The sequence below is a fragment of the Saccharomyces mikatae genome (genome assembly GCF_947241705.1).
Source record: "Saccharomyces mikatae IFO 1815 strain IFO1815 genome assembly, chromosome: 6".
NCBI lineage: Eukaryota > Fungi > Ascomycota > Saccharomycetes > Saccharomycetales > Saccharomycetaceae > Saccharomyces > Saccharomyces mikatae.
Genome location: NC_079261.1, coordinates 445,912 through 461,636, shown reverse-complemented (window position 1 = coordinate 461,636; position 15,725 = coordinate 445,912). Strand labels below are relative to the sequence as shown.

The window sequence follows — 15,725 nt, the reverse complement described above, 5'->3', positions numbered from 1 at the left end:
TATATACACTCCATAGATGTGCATATATTAAATAACACTCATGCAAGACTATCAAGCGTTTGCTTTATATCCCAAGCGCGATGTGAAATGACATGGATGTCACCGTTAACTCTCCTTATATACTCAGAGGAGAGTTCAACGCCAATCGAGATTTTGATCAATTGCTTTAGGCAATCCATTCCAAAAAACCGATTCCCTAAAGCACAAAATTTACCTTCCTTCAAGACGTTGACTTTGGTCAAAAACTCAGCCAAATCTTTCTCAAACAATTTAGGGGTCTCCGTATTTAATACTGGCAATGTGATTTCGAATGGCGTAGAAATCAATAATACCTTATGAGAGTTTCCACAATGATATCTAAACTCATAAACGCCACTTTCAAAAAACAGCAAGGATGTATCAAATGTCACTTTACCTTGAACAAATTTATCAGTGACACTAATTTCTGTTACAGATTCTTTATGACTTGAACCATAATTCATATATGAAGTTTTGCAAGTCGCACTCCAATGACCACCAGAGCCAACTCTTGTTCTTTCACGATCAACTCTTGTGTCAATCACTTTGTACAAACCAATCCAATCGTCTTCGTTATAAAGTTCAATGGGCATTTTCCAGTTCAAACTCACAGGCACGGGTAGGACAAACCCTTTTTCTAGCTGTTCGTTTTCAATTGTTAATTCACAGTAGGGACTTAGCCTCGTCGCAACGCTATCCATTGCTTCCTGAATCAAAGTGCTCCATTCCTTATCTTCCGGACATTTCTTAGACAAAACTTCTGTCTCCCTATTGGCATTCTTGCTTTCATGAACTAGCGATTTAACTATGATATTTTCTATTCTATTGACAATATCTGAAACTTGTCTCAAAGGTTTCAAACCTAATAGAGTTTTTCCAACTCCGCTAACTCGTTCAGTTTTCCCGTATATTTTATTAACATGAGGTGCCTCAATGAATTTAACAAGAATAAAGTTTGTTAAAGTCCATAAAACTGCCAGAACAATATTTGTGACAGCAAAATTTGTCATAAGTACGGTTCCCCAAACTCCAACAACGCCTAATACCGCTTCAGGGTTGTTCAAATACCTGTAGATGCCTTGAGAAGTCAATTTTCTAGTTGAGATGTAGTTGCTCAAGAAAAAATCACCATAAAACCAACCAAAATCAGAAATGGCTAGCCTGGTTTCTTTATCACACCATGTTTGTAAAGCCACAAGAATTACACCAAAAATAAATTGACTGTTGTTTATGTTGGAAAAGTTACTCCAAATTTGCAGCCCTGTGTAAATTATCATCAATGTGTAGGTTAACACTAAATAATAATTGTAAATGAATTGCCACTGTTCATATGAATAAACCTGTGTGTAACCATTTTCCAAAAACAGTCTTGTAAACCATTTGGTTCTGGATTGCTTATACAATATAGTAGAGATAAACATCCATGAAACCAGTTTCGTTATAAATACGACAACAAAGAGGTAATTTAAATTAACAGCCTTGGCGTTGAAGATTGTTCCCAACATAATTACCATAACGGTACCAATTGTATAGTAATCAGTGAATCTTAATCTGTTAAAATTGTTAAAGGAAAGGCCCATATTAATAAGAGGTCTTGAATAGTCGTAATTTTCTTTTGATATCAAATCGTCAATTCTACCATTCACTTGAGAGTCATAATCATTACCATCACCATATGTTCTTTCAATATGAGGATTCTCAACGTATTTCAAGAACAAAAATTGCGAATAGTGACCAAATACAGACACCAAAAGAACTTTATAATCATTACAAATCAATGATAAACCATAATAACCCAAATAACCAATAGAATACATTGGATGTGGAGAGATGTTAAAAACACCGTCAAAAATCAATTCAGATTCTTCTAAAAAGAAAAAATCACCCCAGTACCAGGCATAATCCTTAACCACACGGTGCGCATCCAGTTTAACCCATATATTAAAAACAATCAGAATAACACCTAATAAAGATCTCCAGTTAAAAACTTGAACCAAGTTGTATGGAATAGATAGGTAAACGTAGATAATGTAGGTTACAAAATCTTGCATTAAAATTAAATCAACAAATTGACGGAAAATTAGCCAAACATTAATTTCTTCCGGATAAAGAAATAAGTCATACTCCTTTGGCATTTTCGACCTAATCTCATATTGACAAAACTTTCTGATATAACTCCATAATCTTTCTGAAAAAGAATTAAAATTTGTTGAGAAATTCAAATCATCATCTTGAGTTTGTGGTATATTACTAAAAATTGCGTGATTCTTAGCACAATTCGTTAACGTTTCATAATGCGACTGATAATGCAGAACAAAACCAATACCCAAATTATAAGCAATTCTCCAAAACAAATACTGTAAAAGAAAAAAGTACTTGGTAAATTGTAACCCAAACCCTTGGTAGACCCAATAGCAAATGAAAAAATTTGATATAATAGCTAGTGCAATACATTTTTCCAACAATGATTTCTTTAGAGTTGGATCAAAAAGCGAACGGACCATATCGTGGGTAACAGGCGGCTCGAAAGTCACATTACTTGAACGTGTTTTAGCTTTGATGTTAACAGTTGCCTTGTCTTTTGCCATAGAAGCAACCATTTCAGAAGCAGTGGTTTTACAACTGGACATTTACAGAAGAAAGAAGCTTTATAAACAAGGAAATCACTAAGGATACAGAAAAATAAGGTGTTTGAGTCCACTTAGTAGGTGATTGTGACTGTTCTTGGTAATGAAGCTCCTAGTTTGTTAGGTTGAACTAACGTATATAATTAAGGGGATAAACACGAAAGAAGAAGGGTTTTTATCAAAGAGATAGGAAAAAGTCACCGTAAGAAACTTTGCTATTTTAGTTATATTCTTGAACTTGGATAAAAACTGATAGCATGCGAAAGAATTAGAAGGAAAACAGTCGAAATTATTAGTATTTTCATATGCCTACTTATAATTTCACATGTGTCGGAGATCCACTTTATCCACCTTTTTGAGGTTTGCCGTTTATGGCATCGCCGTTGATTTCCACAGTCGTGGGTGAAAATATAGTGAATGATGATGCGGCATGAGAAAAGTGAGTGTAACTGGCTTGACCAACTCACGACAAGGCAAATCATATATTAGGCAAGGGAAATATTTAGTGTTTGTAGTGGAAATGGCCTGAGTGGTAAGAGATACAGATGCAAGGACCGTATAGATAGGTGTATTTTCTTTTGATACACTGTGTGAGTCAGATTACTTAGATTATATATTCTTTTCTAAAGTTTTCCACCATAAGTTGCTGGTCACTTGGTAAACTTTGGATCTGAACAGGCGTCAAAGTAAGAACCTGTTTGATCATATCTTGTTGATTTTCAGGTAGCAACTGCAGTTTTGCCATATTAATGGTGCCACTGTCACTCCCTATATTGCGGTTAGAAAGTGCTTCCGTAGAACTTGCGTTTTGTTGCTTCATCTGGTTCGGTTGATTTACCAGTGTGGGCTGTCCCATAGGGCCTTGAGCTGGCGGCATGAAGGGCCCCGATGGCACAAAGCTAAATGGTTGTTGTTGTGGAGGTAGAGGAATAAAAGGCGGTGTCGACATAGTCATTGGCATACCGATGTTCACGGGCATATTATTGTGATTGTTACTGACATCACTGGATGAAACATGCAATGGTGTATTGTTTTTGATTACGCTAATAGGGGTATTCGAATTACTTGTATTGTTACTTGAAAGCATTGAAGGGGTCTCACCAATTTGAGATTTCAACACTTTTGTCACCACGTTGTAGTCTATAAATCCCATTTCTAGCAGGGCTTGCGTCACAGATACGGTAATATCACTATTGGTATTCAAAAACGTTTCTAACTGTGATTTTTGAATATTCTCTTGGTTTGATAGTATTTTCAAATTTGATATTATTTCAATGAGTTGCAATGGTGGAATTTTACTTAAGTTTTGTGAAATCTTGTCTGGAGCGGTAATCGAGCCATCTTGAAAACTTGGCAGGTGTTTAGATGCTTTACTTAGTATGTCCGGAAACTGGATGTTTGTGTTATTTGGAATAGGGTTAGCATTATTTACAACCTGTGGGGGCGGTGGTCGCCTAGGAATAGGAACTTCAGTGACCATTTCGAAGGGCAACTCTAAACCTGCTTCGAAGGGGTATGAATCTCTATTGAGCTGTAACACTTTCTTTTGAGAATTTGTATCAGCTGCTTCTTTAAGATGTTCTTTATAATTCGGTGGGATTATCTGCTCTATCTTTACTGGAAAGTTTTCAATTCTATTTAGAATTTCCCAAGCACGTTTACAGTCTTTACTAGTCAAATAATCGAACAATACTCCGGTAAGTTTACCAGTTCTTGGGTCATTCTTAGACTTTATATCTATAACTGGGCCAGAACCGGCCACGACCGAAGTGATTATATCTTGGTTCCATTCTGGAGGTAGTTTTGTGATTTGTAATGTAGAGGATAGGTTCTCTGGTGTCAAGAAATGACGACCTGTTCTTTTTCTGGGATCTGCCATCAATTTTCTTCTTCTCTGATTTTCGTCTGTTCCAGTTGTAAGTTTTTTAAATATACCTATATATAATAATAAAATTTAATCAATGCAACGTGTTGTTGGTGGGTTTTACAGACGGAAGGAACAACTCAAAAAGAGTTAATATCAATGTGGAATTTATCAAGATACTGCGCCATTGTAGTACTTTGAAATTCTACTTTATTGTCCGACATTTTCAACGTGTTGTAGATTTTTTTATATTTTCCTTTAGAGTCGGGTAAGAGTAAGGGATTTAAACTTCGGAGGATTATAAGAGATTTGTAAGATAAAGGACATGTAAGAGTTATAGAACAATGCTGCTTCGTATGGGCGCTATTTAATTACGTACTTATATAAAGAGAACGGTGCATGTGAATAGTAAAGGAATGATTTCGGGCGTTGCTTGCGTGTTAATTTTTATTTGAAAAGTGCGGATTCTTCTTTTAAACTAAGTAGCTCAGTAAATCCATCTTGGTAACGATATGGATTGGTTTTAAGCCATCGGTAATTACGGCGGATGAGTTTTTTTCAAAGAAACGATTTAAGTCAGATAACTTGGAGTTTTCATCAAACACAATGAACTTCTTCTTACCTGACTTGTTCTCATTGTAAGAAGAAACATCGTTGAAATTGTTCAACTTCTTGAAGTCCAAGTACTTACCCTTTATGGTATTGTCGTTGGTAGTATTATTGATGGATAATTTCTTTAGAAGTTCAGATAGAGTAACCAAACCAGACAACTTGCCATCTTCGGTCAATACAGGCAATTGGTCAAAGCCGTTGTCTTTCAAAATCTTGATAACATCACTGATTTTAGTGTTCTCTTTGACGGAAACAACAGGTTTCAAATGCAGGTCTTTTACAGTAGCATTACCAAAGATATCAGCGTACTTGGTTGTCGAAGCCTCCAGCTTTGACGTATCAAAACGGGTCAGCACGTCATCATCCCACAAATCATTCTTCTTCAACCACTCGTCATCAACAAACTTGGTTAAATACGACCTGATAGAATCTGGGAAAACGGCAACAACTACGTCGTCTTCAGTCAGTTCGGGGTGATCTTCACAGTATTTGACAACTGCAGTGAAGGCAGAACCAGAGGAGCCACCTACCAAGACACCCTCGTTAGAAATCAGTTGTCTGGCGTACTTGAATGAAGGTTTGTCGTCGGTCTTATACCAAACATCGATCAGCTTTCTGTCCAAAACTTGAGGGACAAAATCGTACCCGATACCTTCAACTTTATAATCAGTAATGTCAGTTTTGTTCAAATTTTCAGGTTGAGCTAAAATTGACCCGAATGGATCAGCACCAACAATTTGAATCTTCTCATTTTGTTCTTTCAAATATTTGGCAATACCACTAATGGTGCCACCAGTTCCGGCACCAGCAACAACAGCGCGCAGATTATCAAAAAGATCCAAGTCTTCTAGTTGTTTTTGAATTTCACGGCCAGTACCAAAATAATGAGCTTCTGGGTTCATCATGTTGTTATATTGATCTAAGATAACAGCTCCAGGAATCTCCTTCTCCAACTTCTTAGCAACACCGATGTGTGATTCTGGTGAATCCCAAGCAGCAGCGGTTGGAGTTCTAATTATTTCTGCACCTAAAGCCTTTAGAACAGACACTTTCTCGTTGGACATCTTCTCTGGCAAGGTTATAATAGTTCTGTAACCTTTGACTGCACCGATTAAAGCCAGACCAATACCAGTGTTACCAGAAGTAGGTTCGATCAGGGTAGATCTAGAGGGATGAATTCTACCAGAAGCTTCAGCTTCTTCGACCATAGACTTAGCAATTCTATCTTTGATAGAACCACCTGGATTGTACAATTCCAATTTAGCATAAATCTGCGGCCTGATACCCAAAGCCTTTGGCAATTTTTTTAGCGCAATCAGTGGGGTGTTACCAACCAAGTCGATAACATTGTGTCTTGAATCAGCTTGCTGTTCAAATTTGGTCATTTTATTTCTTGCGTGCTATTTGCTCAAATGTTTCGTAAATGATGGATTGCAGTAGAAATATTAGAATTCTGCCTTCATTTTGGCCACCAAAGCGTAAACACGTTTATATATACAAGTCAGGCAAAGTGCCTAGTAATTAGTTTAACTTTTAGGAGAAAAAATTTTCGGTGTGGGTTTCTTTTTCTTTCGGTAAAAAAACTGTGGAGGAAGGTGGTAGGTAATAAATTGATGAAAATGTAATGCCGTGTCGACTGTCCTAGCCGAATCTGGTAGATATCAGTCACGAAGAAACTGATTATCTTCATTATGATGAAGTTGGATTTGTTGTGATAAGATTGGAAAACGAAGAGCACCATTTGAGATATTTAGAATGAGGCTTCTAATCGATAAGCCATGACTGTCACGTGCCATTACACATATCAACCAGTGATAATAGGGGAATGTGTCATTGAGAGAAAATGTTATGGCTGCCAAGTGGCATCAGCGGCGAAATGAGAGCGCATATTACTAATTGCTACTTCACTTCTGATAGTTACCGTTCACGAGCTCGGATGAAAAATGTGCTCGATTAATAAGCACCTTTGGGTGTCCTTGATTATCTGACTAGTTATATTCACATGTGAAGACGTCTTGATGTTGCTCATTGCAAAAAAGAGTACTTTAAGAGGAAAGGGTTGTAAAAATAATCATTAGCTTAAAAACATAACTATATCTTAAATAGAAACGATTTCTGGGAGCCATTCTGTTTTTTAATCGCAAAGCAAAGACACTGTGTTTATGGGAGCACTAAGGTGTGGTTTCAAGTATAGAGCTATTCCTGCCAGTCATTTTAAGAAAAATTAAAAAATATGTGGTAGGGCACTATGGCGTCTCACTGGAAAATACACTCTACGGGAATCTGTTTGTCTAGAATATTATGAAAAGGATGAAGAAAAATTCTTCACAAGCGCCAAAGGTATTAATCCAGCGAGGTTAGAACTAATCGGCATTGTTATTTGTGGACAGTGGCTTTGACCGGGCAGAAGACACATCAAGGCAAAAGGAGTTATGCCATTTGAACGAACAAGAGTATTTTCATACTAATTTTATCACGCCAATTATATGGGATTCTAAAGCAATGAGACTTGTCAATAACGACGGAGGCGATATCATCAGTTTTAAATAGCGACATATTTCATGAATTTCGTAAAAGCGAAGTAACCAACGTCACATATTTAGTTCCCTATAAGTTGATGTACTAGATCGATGAGAACATGAAATGAGTTCATTCAGGTATTAGCTTGGTGTTTGTGTTTATAAAGTTGGATTGACAAATAATGCAAAGATCTACGAAAATGACGTAAAAAAAATACTTGATAAATTGAGAAAAGATGAAATATATACTAGTTACCGACTATAGGCACTCAAAGGAGTAATTCAAAAGGGAAATTTGGTCAAATTTTTTTTTTTAGAGGCAGGCATTAACTTCAGCGGATGTCAGATTATATGATTTGATGTCGTGTTCATGTAGCACGTTTTGCGATTTGTCATTTAAGATAGTTTACATATCTTCATTTGCTGGCAGTAGATATGTACCGGAATCATAGGGAGTTCAATTTATTGCAGATTTTAATCATATTAAGCTGCTTCACATCAGGATGAAAGTAGATAATAGCACTATCTATATGTTTGCTATAATGTCATTAGGACCTGGTATATCCAGGTTACAGATAATTTTCACAATTTTCACGTATGTATGACTATACGTCAAAATAAATCGTCGCTGCCATTCTCATGTAGGTAAAATTCTTGTATCAAAGGGACACAGACTTCTCTCGTTTTATTGATTTCGTATTCCTTGCACCATTCATTTATACCTCTATAGAAAAGGCTTCTCTTTATATCTCCCTTTTCTAAACATTCAATTTCCAGTTCTTTAAAACACTTTGCTTTCCTCGATTTATGACATCCACAAAGTTTTACATCATGCTCCTCGTATTCTGCCACTTCATATTTCCAGTTGAGTTGATTATCATAATCTCTACTCGAATCAGAACTTGATTCTACAGGCTTTTTCTTTGTGTTTTCGGATAGAAGAGATACCCTTTTTGAAATTTTCTTCTTTTGTCTTGCTTCCTCCTTCCGTTTTGCACTTAGCAACAGGATGTTCCTCTTGAAGTATTCATTTTCGTTTTCATTCTCATCTGTACTATTTAGGTCCAAGGGGAGCAAATGTATACTTATTTCAGACCCTTCCAACGCTGAACTATCTTCATAATATATACTCTCTCTATTATCTTGTTCCTGACTAATATTCAAATCCTGAATGTCTGACAGAGAAGTGAGAAAAGAATATGAGTCTCTTTCCCTTTCGCATTCATGACTGCAAATATTTCTCGCCAGATTATGCTTACACATTCCTAGAGGATCTGTTCTCTAATCTGTTTAGTAATAACTTTGAAAAACTCAAAATCCTATATTTTAAGGTAAGAAATTTTACTATTTTGTACCATTCACTAAACACATAACCCCCAAAAAAAACAAGTTTAGGAGAAGGAGGAATAGTGTGCGTAAGATATAAATCAAAAGTAAACATATTACTATGGAATGCAGCTCCTCAAGCAGAGATATGTTTATTTCTATTACATTGTTATCTCATAGGTATCAACAGGCCACATATTACAAAGATCACCGACTTTTTATAAGAATGTCAGCCTCACAGCTATTTCGCGTCAGCTCGTATTTATTCTCAACATTCTCTAACGCGAATTATCGTCGAAAAAGGTTAAAAAGAAAAGAGCAAGGCAGAAAAAGAAAAGATAGAACAGAGCTCGAGATCGAGAAAAAGTAGCAATACGATTTTTGACTTGCCCAAAGAGTTTTGATTTCAAGTTTCCGCCAAGCATCAATAGTACTGTTTGAAACAAACAAAATAGAACGTACATACAAAGTTCTGATATTATAGCTTCTATTATCGATTTACCAAGTTTTAGCAACGGACACGAGGACTATATGAGAGACTATAAGTTAGTAGTATTGGGTGCGGGTGGTGTTGGTAAGTCCTGTCTGACAGTACAGTTTGTACAAGGTGTTTATTTGGATACGTATGATCCCACGATTGAAGATTCCTACAGAAAAACCATCGAAATCGATAACAAGGTCTTTGATCTCGAAATTTTGGACACAGCGGGCATTGCGCAATTTACTGCAATGAGAGAATTATACATAAAATCAGGAATGGGGTTTCTTTTGGTATATTCAGTAACTGATCGACAATCTTTAGAAGAATTAATGGAGCTGAGAGAACAGGTTCTTCGGATCAAAGATTCAGATCGCGTTCCAATGGTTCTGATAGGTAATAAAGCTGATTTAATCAATGAAAGGGTAATAAGTGTGGAAGAAGGTATAGAGGTAAGTAGCAAGTGGGGCAGAGTTCCATTTTATGAAACTAGCGCATTGTTGAGGAGTAATGTCGACGAAGTGTTTGTTGATTTAGTGAGGCAAATCATTCGGAATGAGATGGAAAGTGTGGCCATCAAGGATGCAAGAAACCAAAGTCAACAGTTTAACAAAAATGAGTCTTCATCAACCAAGCTCCCTAATTCTGCCAAGCAAGATACAAAACATTCAAACAAGCAAACATCTAAAGGGTTGTACAACAAGTCATCACAAGGACAAGTAAAAGCTAAACAATCTTTGTCAGCCAATGAAAAGCGCAAAACATCACATGCTGTTCCTAAACCGGGAGCTACCAACAGAGAAGGAATCAATTCTGGTTCACAAGCAAAAAAGAAAAAAAAAAGCAATTCCGCTTGCAGTATTTTGTAATTACCATATTTTTTGTTGTAAAGGAATTAAGATAAAATAAAAAAAATTAGCAAGGAAAAGATTCTCGTTATGGATTTTGAAGGTTTAGTTTAAAGCACTAGTATACGTTGTATAAGTTGAAATAATCTCATGAAATAATTATAAAAGGTTTAAATGATAATATTGTATTAAAATATGTAAAAAGTGGACGCAACCGGAATCGAACCGATGACCTCTTCCTTGCAAGGGAAGCGCGCTACCAACTGCGCCATGTGCCCACACTGTATTGGATATGTTGTATTACGGGCTCGAGTAATACCGGGATGTCTTGACAATCCTAATATACTATCTTAGGGAAGTAACTTATTGTCAAAACGACTTATCAACTTAATTCACGGGATGTTACTTATCCTATATATTATATAAGATATAGTTTATACTAAATAGTGGAAGCGCGGAATCTCGGATCTAACTAATTGTTCAGGTATTTATACATTTGATTAGTTCAGCTCGGAAAAGCAGAGTTTTACCTTATGTTGTTCAATCTGTTCGTTTCGTTATAAGATTGTTTCATATGTGTTTTATGAACGTTTAGAATGATGTATTGTCATACTGACGTATCTCATCTTAAGATACAACAGAATAGATTAAATTCAAGATTCAATACCTGAGTATGACATTACATCAATCTAAACGTTCATAAAACACACATGAAACATTCTGTTCTGTTGATGATTAGTTGTTTAGTAAGTTGTAATAATTAAGAATAAGTCGTTCCTTCTTATTCTATATTAGAGAGGTATATAAAACTGTTGGAATGAAAATCAACTATCGTCTATCAACTAGTAGTCATACTACTAGTACATTATCATATACGGTGTTAGAAGATGACATAAGTTATGAGAAGCGGTCATCGAAATAAGTGGAAGCTGAAATGCAAGGATTGATAATGTAATAGGATAATGACTGACAACATATAAAATGACAATAAAAGCATATACAGAATTATGTAGAATTACAAGTTCCATTTATTGGATTCCTATATTCTCGAGGAGAACTTCTAGTATATTCTATATGCCAGATAATATTGCCTTTATCAACAATGGAATCCCAACAATCATCTCAAAATTCACCCACTTCTCAAATACACCAGAGACGATCGTGTAGTAAATATGTGCTTTCTTAATTGTCAAAGAAACTTCAGATAAATCAAAAAATCATAGTAGCTATCTCAAAATCTACTAAATATCTTGAAACTTGATGTAATATAAATCAACTATCATCTACTAACTAGTATTTACGTTACTAGTATACTATCATATACGGTGTTAGAAGATGACGCAAATGATGAGATATAGTCATCTAAATTAGTGGAAGCTGAAACGCAAGGATTGATAATGTAATAGGATCAATGAATAAGAACATATAAAACGATGATAATAATGTTTATAGAATTGTGTAGAATTGCAGATTCCCTTTTATGGATTCCTAAATCCCTGAGGAGAACTTCTAGTATATTGAGAGATTGGCGAATTTTGAGATGATTGTTGGGATTCCATTGTTGATAAAGGCAATAATATTAGGTATGTAGATATACTAGAAGTTCTCCTCGAGGATATAGGAATCCAATAAATGGAACTCGTAATTCTACATAATTCTGTATATGCTTTTATTGTCATTTTATATTTGTCAGTCATTATCCTATTACATTATCAATCCTTGCATTTCAGCTTCCACTTATTTCGATGACCGCTTCTCATAACTTATGTCATCTTATAACACCGTATATGATAATGTACTAGTAGTATGACTACTAGTTGATAGACGATAGTTGATTTTCATTCCAACATACCACCCATAATGTAATAGATCTAATGAATCCATTTGTTTGTTAGTAGTTTAAATGTTTTTATTGGAAGAGGTTTGGTTAATACGTCTGCAATATTCTTTTTAGTCTCGATATAGCATACGTGCAAATTATTTCCTGATACTTCATCTCTGAGTCTCATTGCTTTAGTACCAAAAAATCTGTTTCTAAATTTCTCTTCATTTTTGGACATAACTATACTGATTGTAGATTTACTGTCAGTAAGTAATCCTTTAGTAATTGGTTTTTTGTTAAGTTCTTGTACGAGGTAACTTAGATTATTTAATAACGGAACAGATTCACTTATTGCGTGTATTTCTGCTTCTGTAGTCGAAGTACATGTCAATGAAGCCTTGGTGGACTTTCCTCCAATTACCTTTCCATTAAGTAGAAATACGTTGCCAATCTGTGATTTATAATACGGTTGATTGCCGTATGAGGCATCGCTTATAACAACTAAATTATTTGCTGGCTTAGTAGATTTGCTTTTGTGCCATATTAGTTGTCTATCTCTCGTATCCCATATGAACTGTATCAATTCATATGTCATATCTAACACTTGCTTGGATGGAAATAGTATATGTTGTGCAAGCGTGTTAATGTAATATAATAGGTCGAATCTAAACTTATATCCAACGTATGACGCTAGACCTATTAGTTTTTGCATTTCATGTACCTTCATTTTGTAATCATCTTCTTCTAGTTCTAGCTCTTCCTGGTCTATGTAAAGGCCTGGTTGGCCTGGAGCAGCAAGTTTCTTTCCTTTAGGGTTCAAAGGTACGTTTATTTTGGGTAGTTTTTCAGTTAGAGAGTTTTCCATACCTAACTTCATGTATTTACCTCTCTTATATTTGATTTCTAATCCGAGAATGTCATATTGTATTTCATCATTATCCTCACCTAGGTTTATAATCTTCGTATCATACTGTCTCTTAAGTTTTTCTATAACTTTCTTATTTGCATTTAAGTCCTTGCTAAATAATATCATATCATCAACAAATAAGCAAATTGTCAATTGACTATTCTTAAATACACATGACCATCCACGAACTTCTTTCATATCACATTGTTGTATCAGATATGATTTAATAGTTTCATACCAGTTTGCACCACTTTGTTTCAAACCATAAAGTGATTTCCTCAAACGTATTAACTTGTTATTCATTCTCAAATGTGGTGGGGGTCTTATGTATAATTCTTCTTTAATGTCTGCGTACAAGTACGCCGAGGATATATCTAATTGTGTAATAAAATAGTCATTGTCTAATGCTAGAGACAGAGATGTCATCAATGCATAATGGTGTACAGTGTTGGATTGCATACCTGAGTCATACGTATCGGGATGTTGAACGTCACCTCTTGCAACAAATCTAGCTTTATGAGTTCCGTCGCGTTTCTTGTTGAAGATAAACATTGAGTTTATTACCCTTTTAGGGTCTATATCTTCCCTGTCATAATATCTGTCTGTATCCCAAGTGTTCATTTTTAGTAGTTGATTGATTTCTTTTTGATATGCTTCGATATATTTTTCCTTTTCTATAATATTTTTATTGTATGTGATTGCTTCGTCATATCTTAAGGTTGCTCGTATCGGTTTGATTGATTTTACTGTTTTTACAGCTGCGATCAGCAGTATTCGTTTCTTTGACCTTGGAGGTTCTAAACTACGCATATTCTTTGTATTCCATGTGTCTCGTGATACCTCAATTTCAGTTTCATTATCTTCTAATGATCTTTTCTTGCTATTGATAGTAGCGGAGATATTAGAGTCATCCATACCACCCAAACTGGAATTAGTTTGACGAGAATTGATCGGGGGAAGTTCTTTAAATGGGTCAGGGAATTCGGTAGAAAGTATTGGAGGTAGATCAGGGAGAGGGAGATCAGCGATAATAGATTCCTCGATATTCTGTTCGGGACGAGTAACTGGTGTTTTTATAGGGGAAATATGGTGCGATGAGTCCTTTTTCAGTGGATAAGCATCGATTGAAGGTGGACGGTGTTTGGTCCTTTTCTCAGTCTCTGGATCACTTATCTGCAAATCAGTTTTGTTGCTGGTACCACCCAAACTGGGTATCGTCACGCCCTTATAGTCAGCATCAATGTCACTTTGTGAGTCTGAGTCACCGAAATCATTAGATGTATTGGCTTGATACGAATGTTGTGTGTCGGGTTTGAACAAAGGAGTAAGTAGAGGAACATCTGATTTATTTATACCACCCGAACCGGTACTGTCGTTAGCAGCAATTTTTGGGATGCTAGATCTCTTCTTAGACGGAAGAATATTAGATTCAGATATGTTTGGATCAACTTCTCTGGGTGCTCGAGTCTTGGTTTTAGAAATAGGCGTTGATTCTTCAGTATGAGTTAAAGGAGGTGGGGAGTCAGTGGGGATTGGTACTTTTGGAAGTACATTTCGTTGGTGGTCAGGATTCAATTCAATGTCAGATTGATAGTCATGGTCGGATTCTATGTTGAGATCATTTGATTGTTGGATCTCATTTGACGCAATGAACGATTGATAAGAAGCAGTTAAACGATTCAAATCGTCATCGAAGGTGAGTGCGTCGTAATTGAATTGGTCTAATCTGGATTCCTTGCCTTGAAGAATAACGTAATTAGTCGTATCTACTGTCTTCTTCAAGGATGGGAGATAGATGATATATCCATAAGAATTTCGAGATGGATGTAGAGCATAGCCAGTGATACCACGAGGGTGAATTTTTGAGTCAGGGTTGTGGTTATTGACTATGACGGGTTGACCGAAAGGTAACAAAGTACTGATGTCAAGTCCTGCCAATCCAGCGTGTTGTCTTGCAGATTTTTTGCTTTTGGGCGAAGCTAGTGAGTTCCTTACGATAGTAGAGAATTCGACTGCTGAAAACCATAGATGATTCGGTAGACCACTACATTGCAGTTGGGTACGACAGTCATCTAATAGGGTACGGTTTAGCCGTTCAGCGATACCATGGGCTCTGGAATCCGCTGTGGTTGTATAACATGGAGTTATACCATTTTTTTCAAGGAATTTATGGAGAGTTTTGTTAGTGTACTCAGAACCACGGTCCATTTGGATAACCAGAACATTAGACTGAAACTGGTTTTTAATGAAAGCCAGTATCGTAGTAAAGACATCGAGAATAGAATCCTCGCGACGGTCATGTAATGGATAAACCCAACGGAATTTGGTTTTTTCATCAGTGAATGAGATAAAATAGGATGGTGCGCTCTTTGGTAGGTTGTGAACAGGGCCAAATATGTCCGTATGTAGGTATTGAAAAGGTTCATATGAATTTTGGTATTTTAGCCGTGATCCTTTGATATGTCTGTGTTTGGTGCTTTTACCGATTAAGCAATCGGGACATTGATAATTAGTAGCGCTAGACCAATCAACATCAGATTCATTAAAATACGTAATAGTGTTCTTTTTAAGTGAATATCTAATTGTCTGGGCATTGGCATGTGCAAGCATCCGATGAATGAAAGGATAAGGATATTTGTGTGTTCTCTCACTTGTGTGAACATTATTGATTGTGGGTATAGAGATATTCGATGGAAGCAAATAT

The 15,725-nt window shown here is 36.0% G+C and overlaps 6 protein-coding genes and 1 non-coding gene across 7 annotated transcripts; 1 reads left to right on the top strand and 6 right to left on the bottom strand.

Moving 5' to 3' along the window:
- Nucleotides 1–38: 38 nt before the first annotated feature.
- On the bottom strand, nucleotides 39–2,648 carry CHO2 (phosphatidylethanolamine N-methyltransferase; the record flags this gene model as incomplete). Its single annotated transcript, XM_056222250.1, has 1 exon — nucleotides 39–2,648. The coding sequence occupies one exon, from the start codon at nucleotides 2,646–2,648 to the stop codon at nucleotides 39–41; it is 2,610 nt and encodes an 869-aa protein (XP_056081961.1).
- Nucleotides 2,649–3,249: 601 nt separating this feature from the next.
- On the bottom strand, nucleotides 3,250–4,524 carry PTI1 (cleavage polyadenylation factor subunit PTI1; the record flags this gene model as incomplete). Its single annotated transcript, XM_056222249.1, has 1 exon — nucleotides 3,250–4,524. One exon carries the CDS (start codon nucleotides 4,522–4,524, stop codon nucleotides 3,250–3,252), a length of 1,275 nt encoding a protein of 424 aa, XP_056081960.1.
- Nucleotides 4,525–4,982: 458 nt separating this feature from the next.
- On the bottom strand, nucleotides 4,983–6,506 carry CYS4 (cystathionine beta-synthase CYS4; the record flags this gene model as incomplete). Its single annotated transcript, XM_056222248.1, has 1 exon — nucleotides 4,983–6,506. The coding sequence occupies one exon, from the start codon at nucleotides 6,504–6,506 to the stop codon at nucleotides 4,983–4,985; it is 1,524 nt and encodes a 507-aa protein (XP_056081959.1).
- Nucleotides 6,507–8,252: 1,746 nt separating this feature from the next.
- SMKI06G1920 (uncharacterized protein) lies at nucleotides 8,253–8,903 on the bottom strand (the record flags this gene model as incomplete). The annotated part of the gene is made up of 1 exon (XM_056222247.1): nucleotides 8,253–8,903. The coding sequence occupies one exon, from the start codon at nucleotides 8,901–8,903 to the stop codon at nucleotides 8,253–8,255; it is 651 nt and encodes a 216-aa protein (XP_056081958.1).
- A 594-nt stretch (nucleotides 8,904–9,497) lies between these two features.
- Nucleotides 9,498–10,313, top strand: RSR1 (Ras family GTPase RSR1; the record flags this gene model as incomplete). Its single annotated transcript, XM_056222246.1, has 1 exon — nucleotides 9,498–10,313. The coding sequence occupies one exon, from the start codon at nucleotides 9,498–9,500 to the stop codon at nucleotides 10,311–10,313; it is 816 nt and encodes a 271-aa protein (XP_056081957.1).
- A 184-nt stretch (nucleotides 10,314–10,497) lies between these two features.
- Smki_6.trna17A lies at nucleotides 10,498–10,570 on the bottom strand. Its single transcript has one exon. It is a non-coding gene; the product is annotated as a tRNA-Ala (tRNA).
- A 1,593-nt stretch (nucleotides 10,571–12,163) lies between these two features.
- On the bottom strand, nucleotides 12,164–15,631 carry SMKI06G1900 (uncharacterized protein; the record flags this gene model as incomplete). The annotated part of the gene is made up of 1 exon (XM_056222245.1): nucleotides 12,164–15,631. The coding sequence occupies one exon, from the start codon at nucleotides 15,629–15,631 to the stop codon at nucleotides 12,164–12,166; it is 3,468 nt and encodes a 1,155-aa protein (XP_056081956.1).
- Nucleotides 15,632–15,725: the final 94 nt, after the last annotated feature.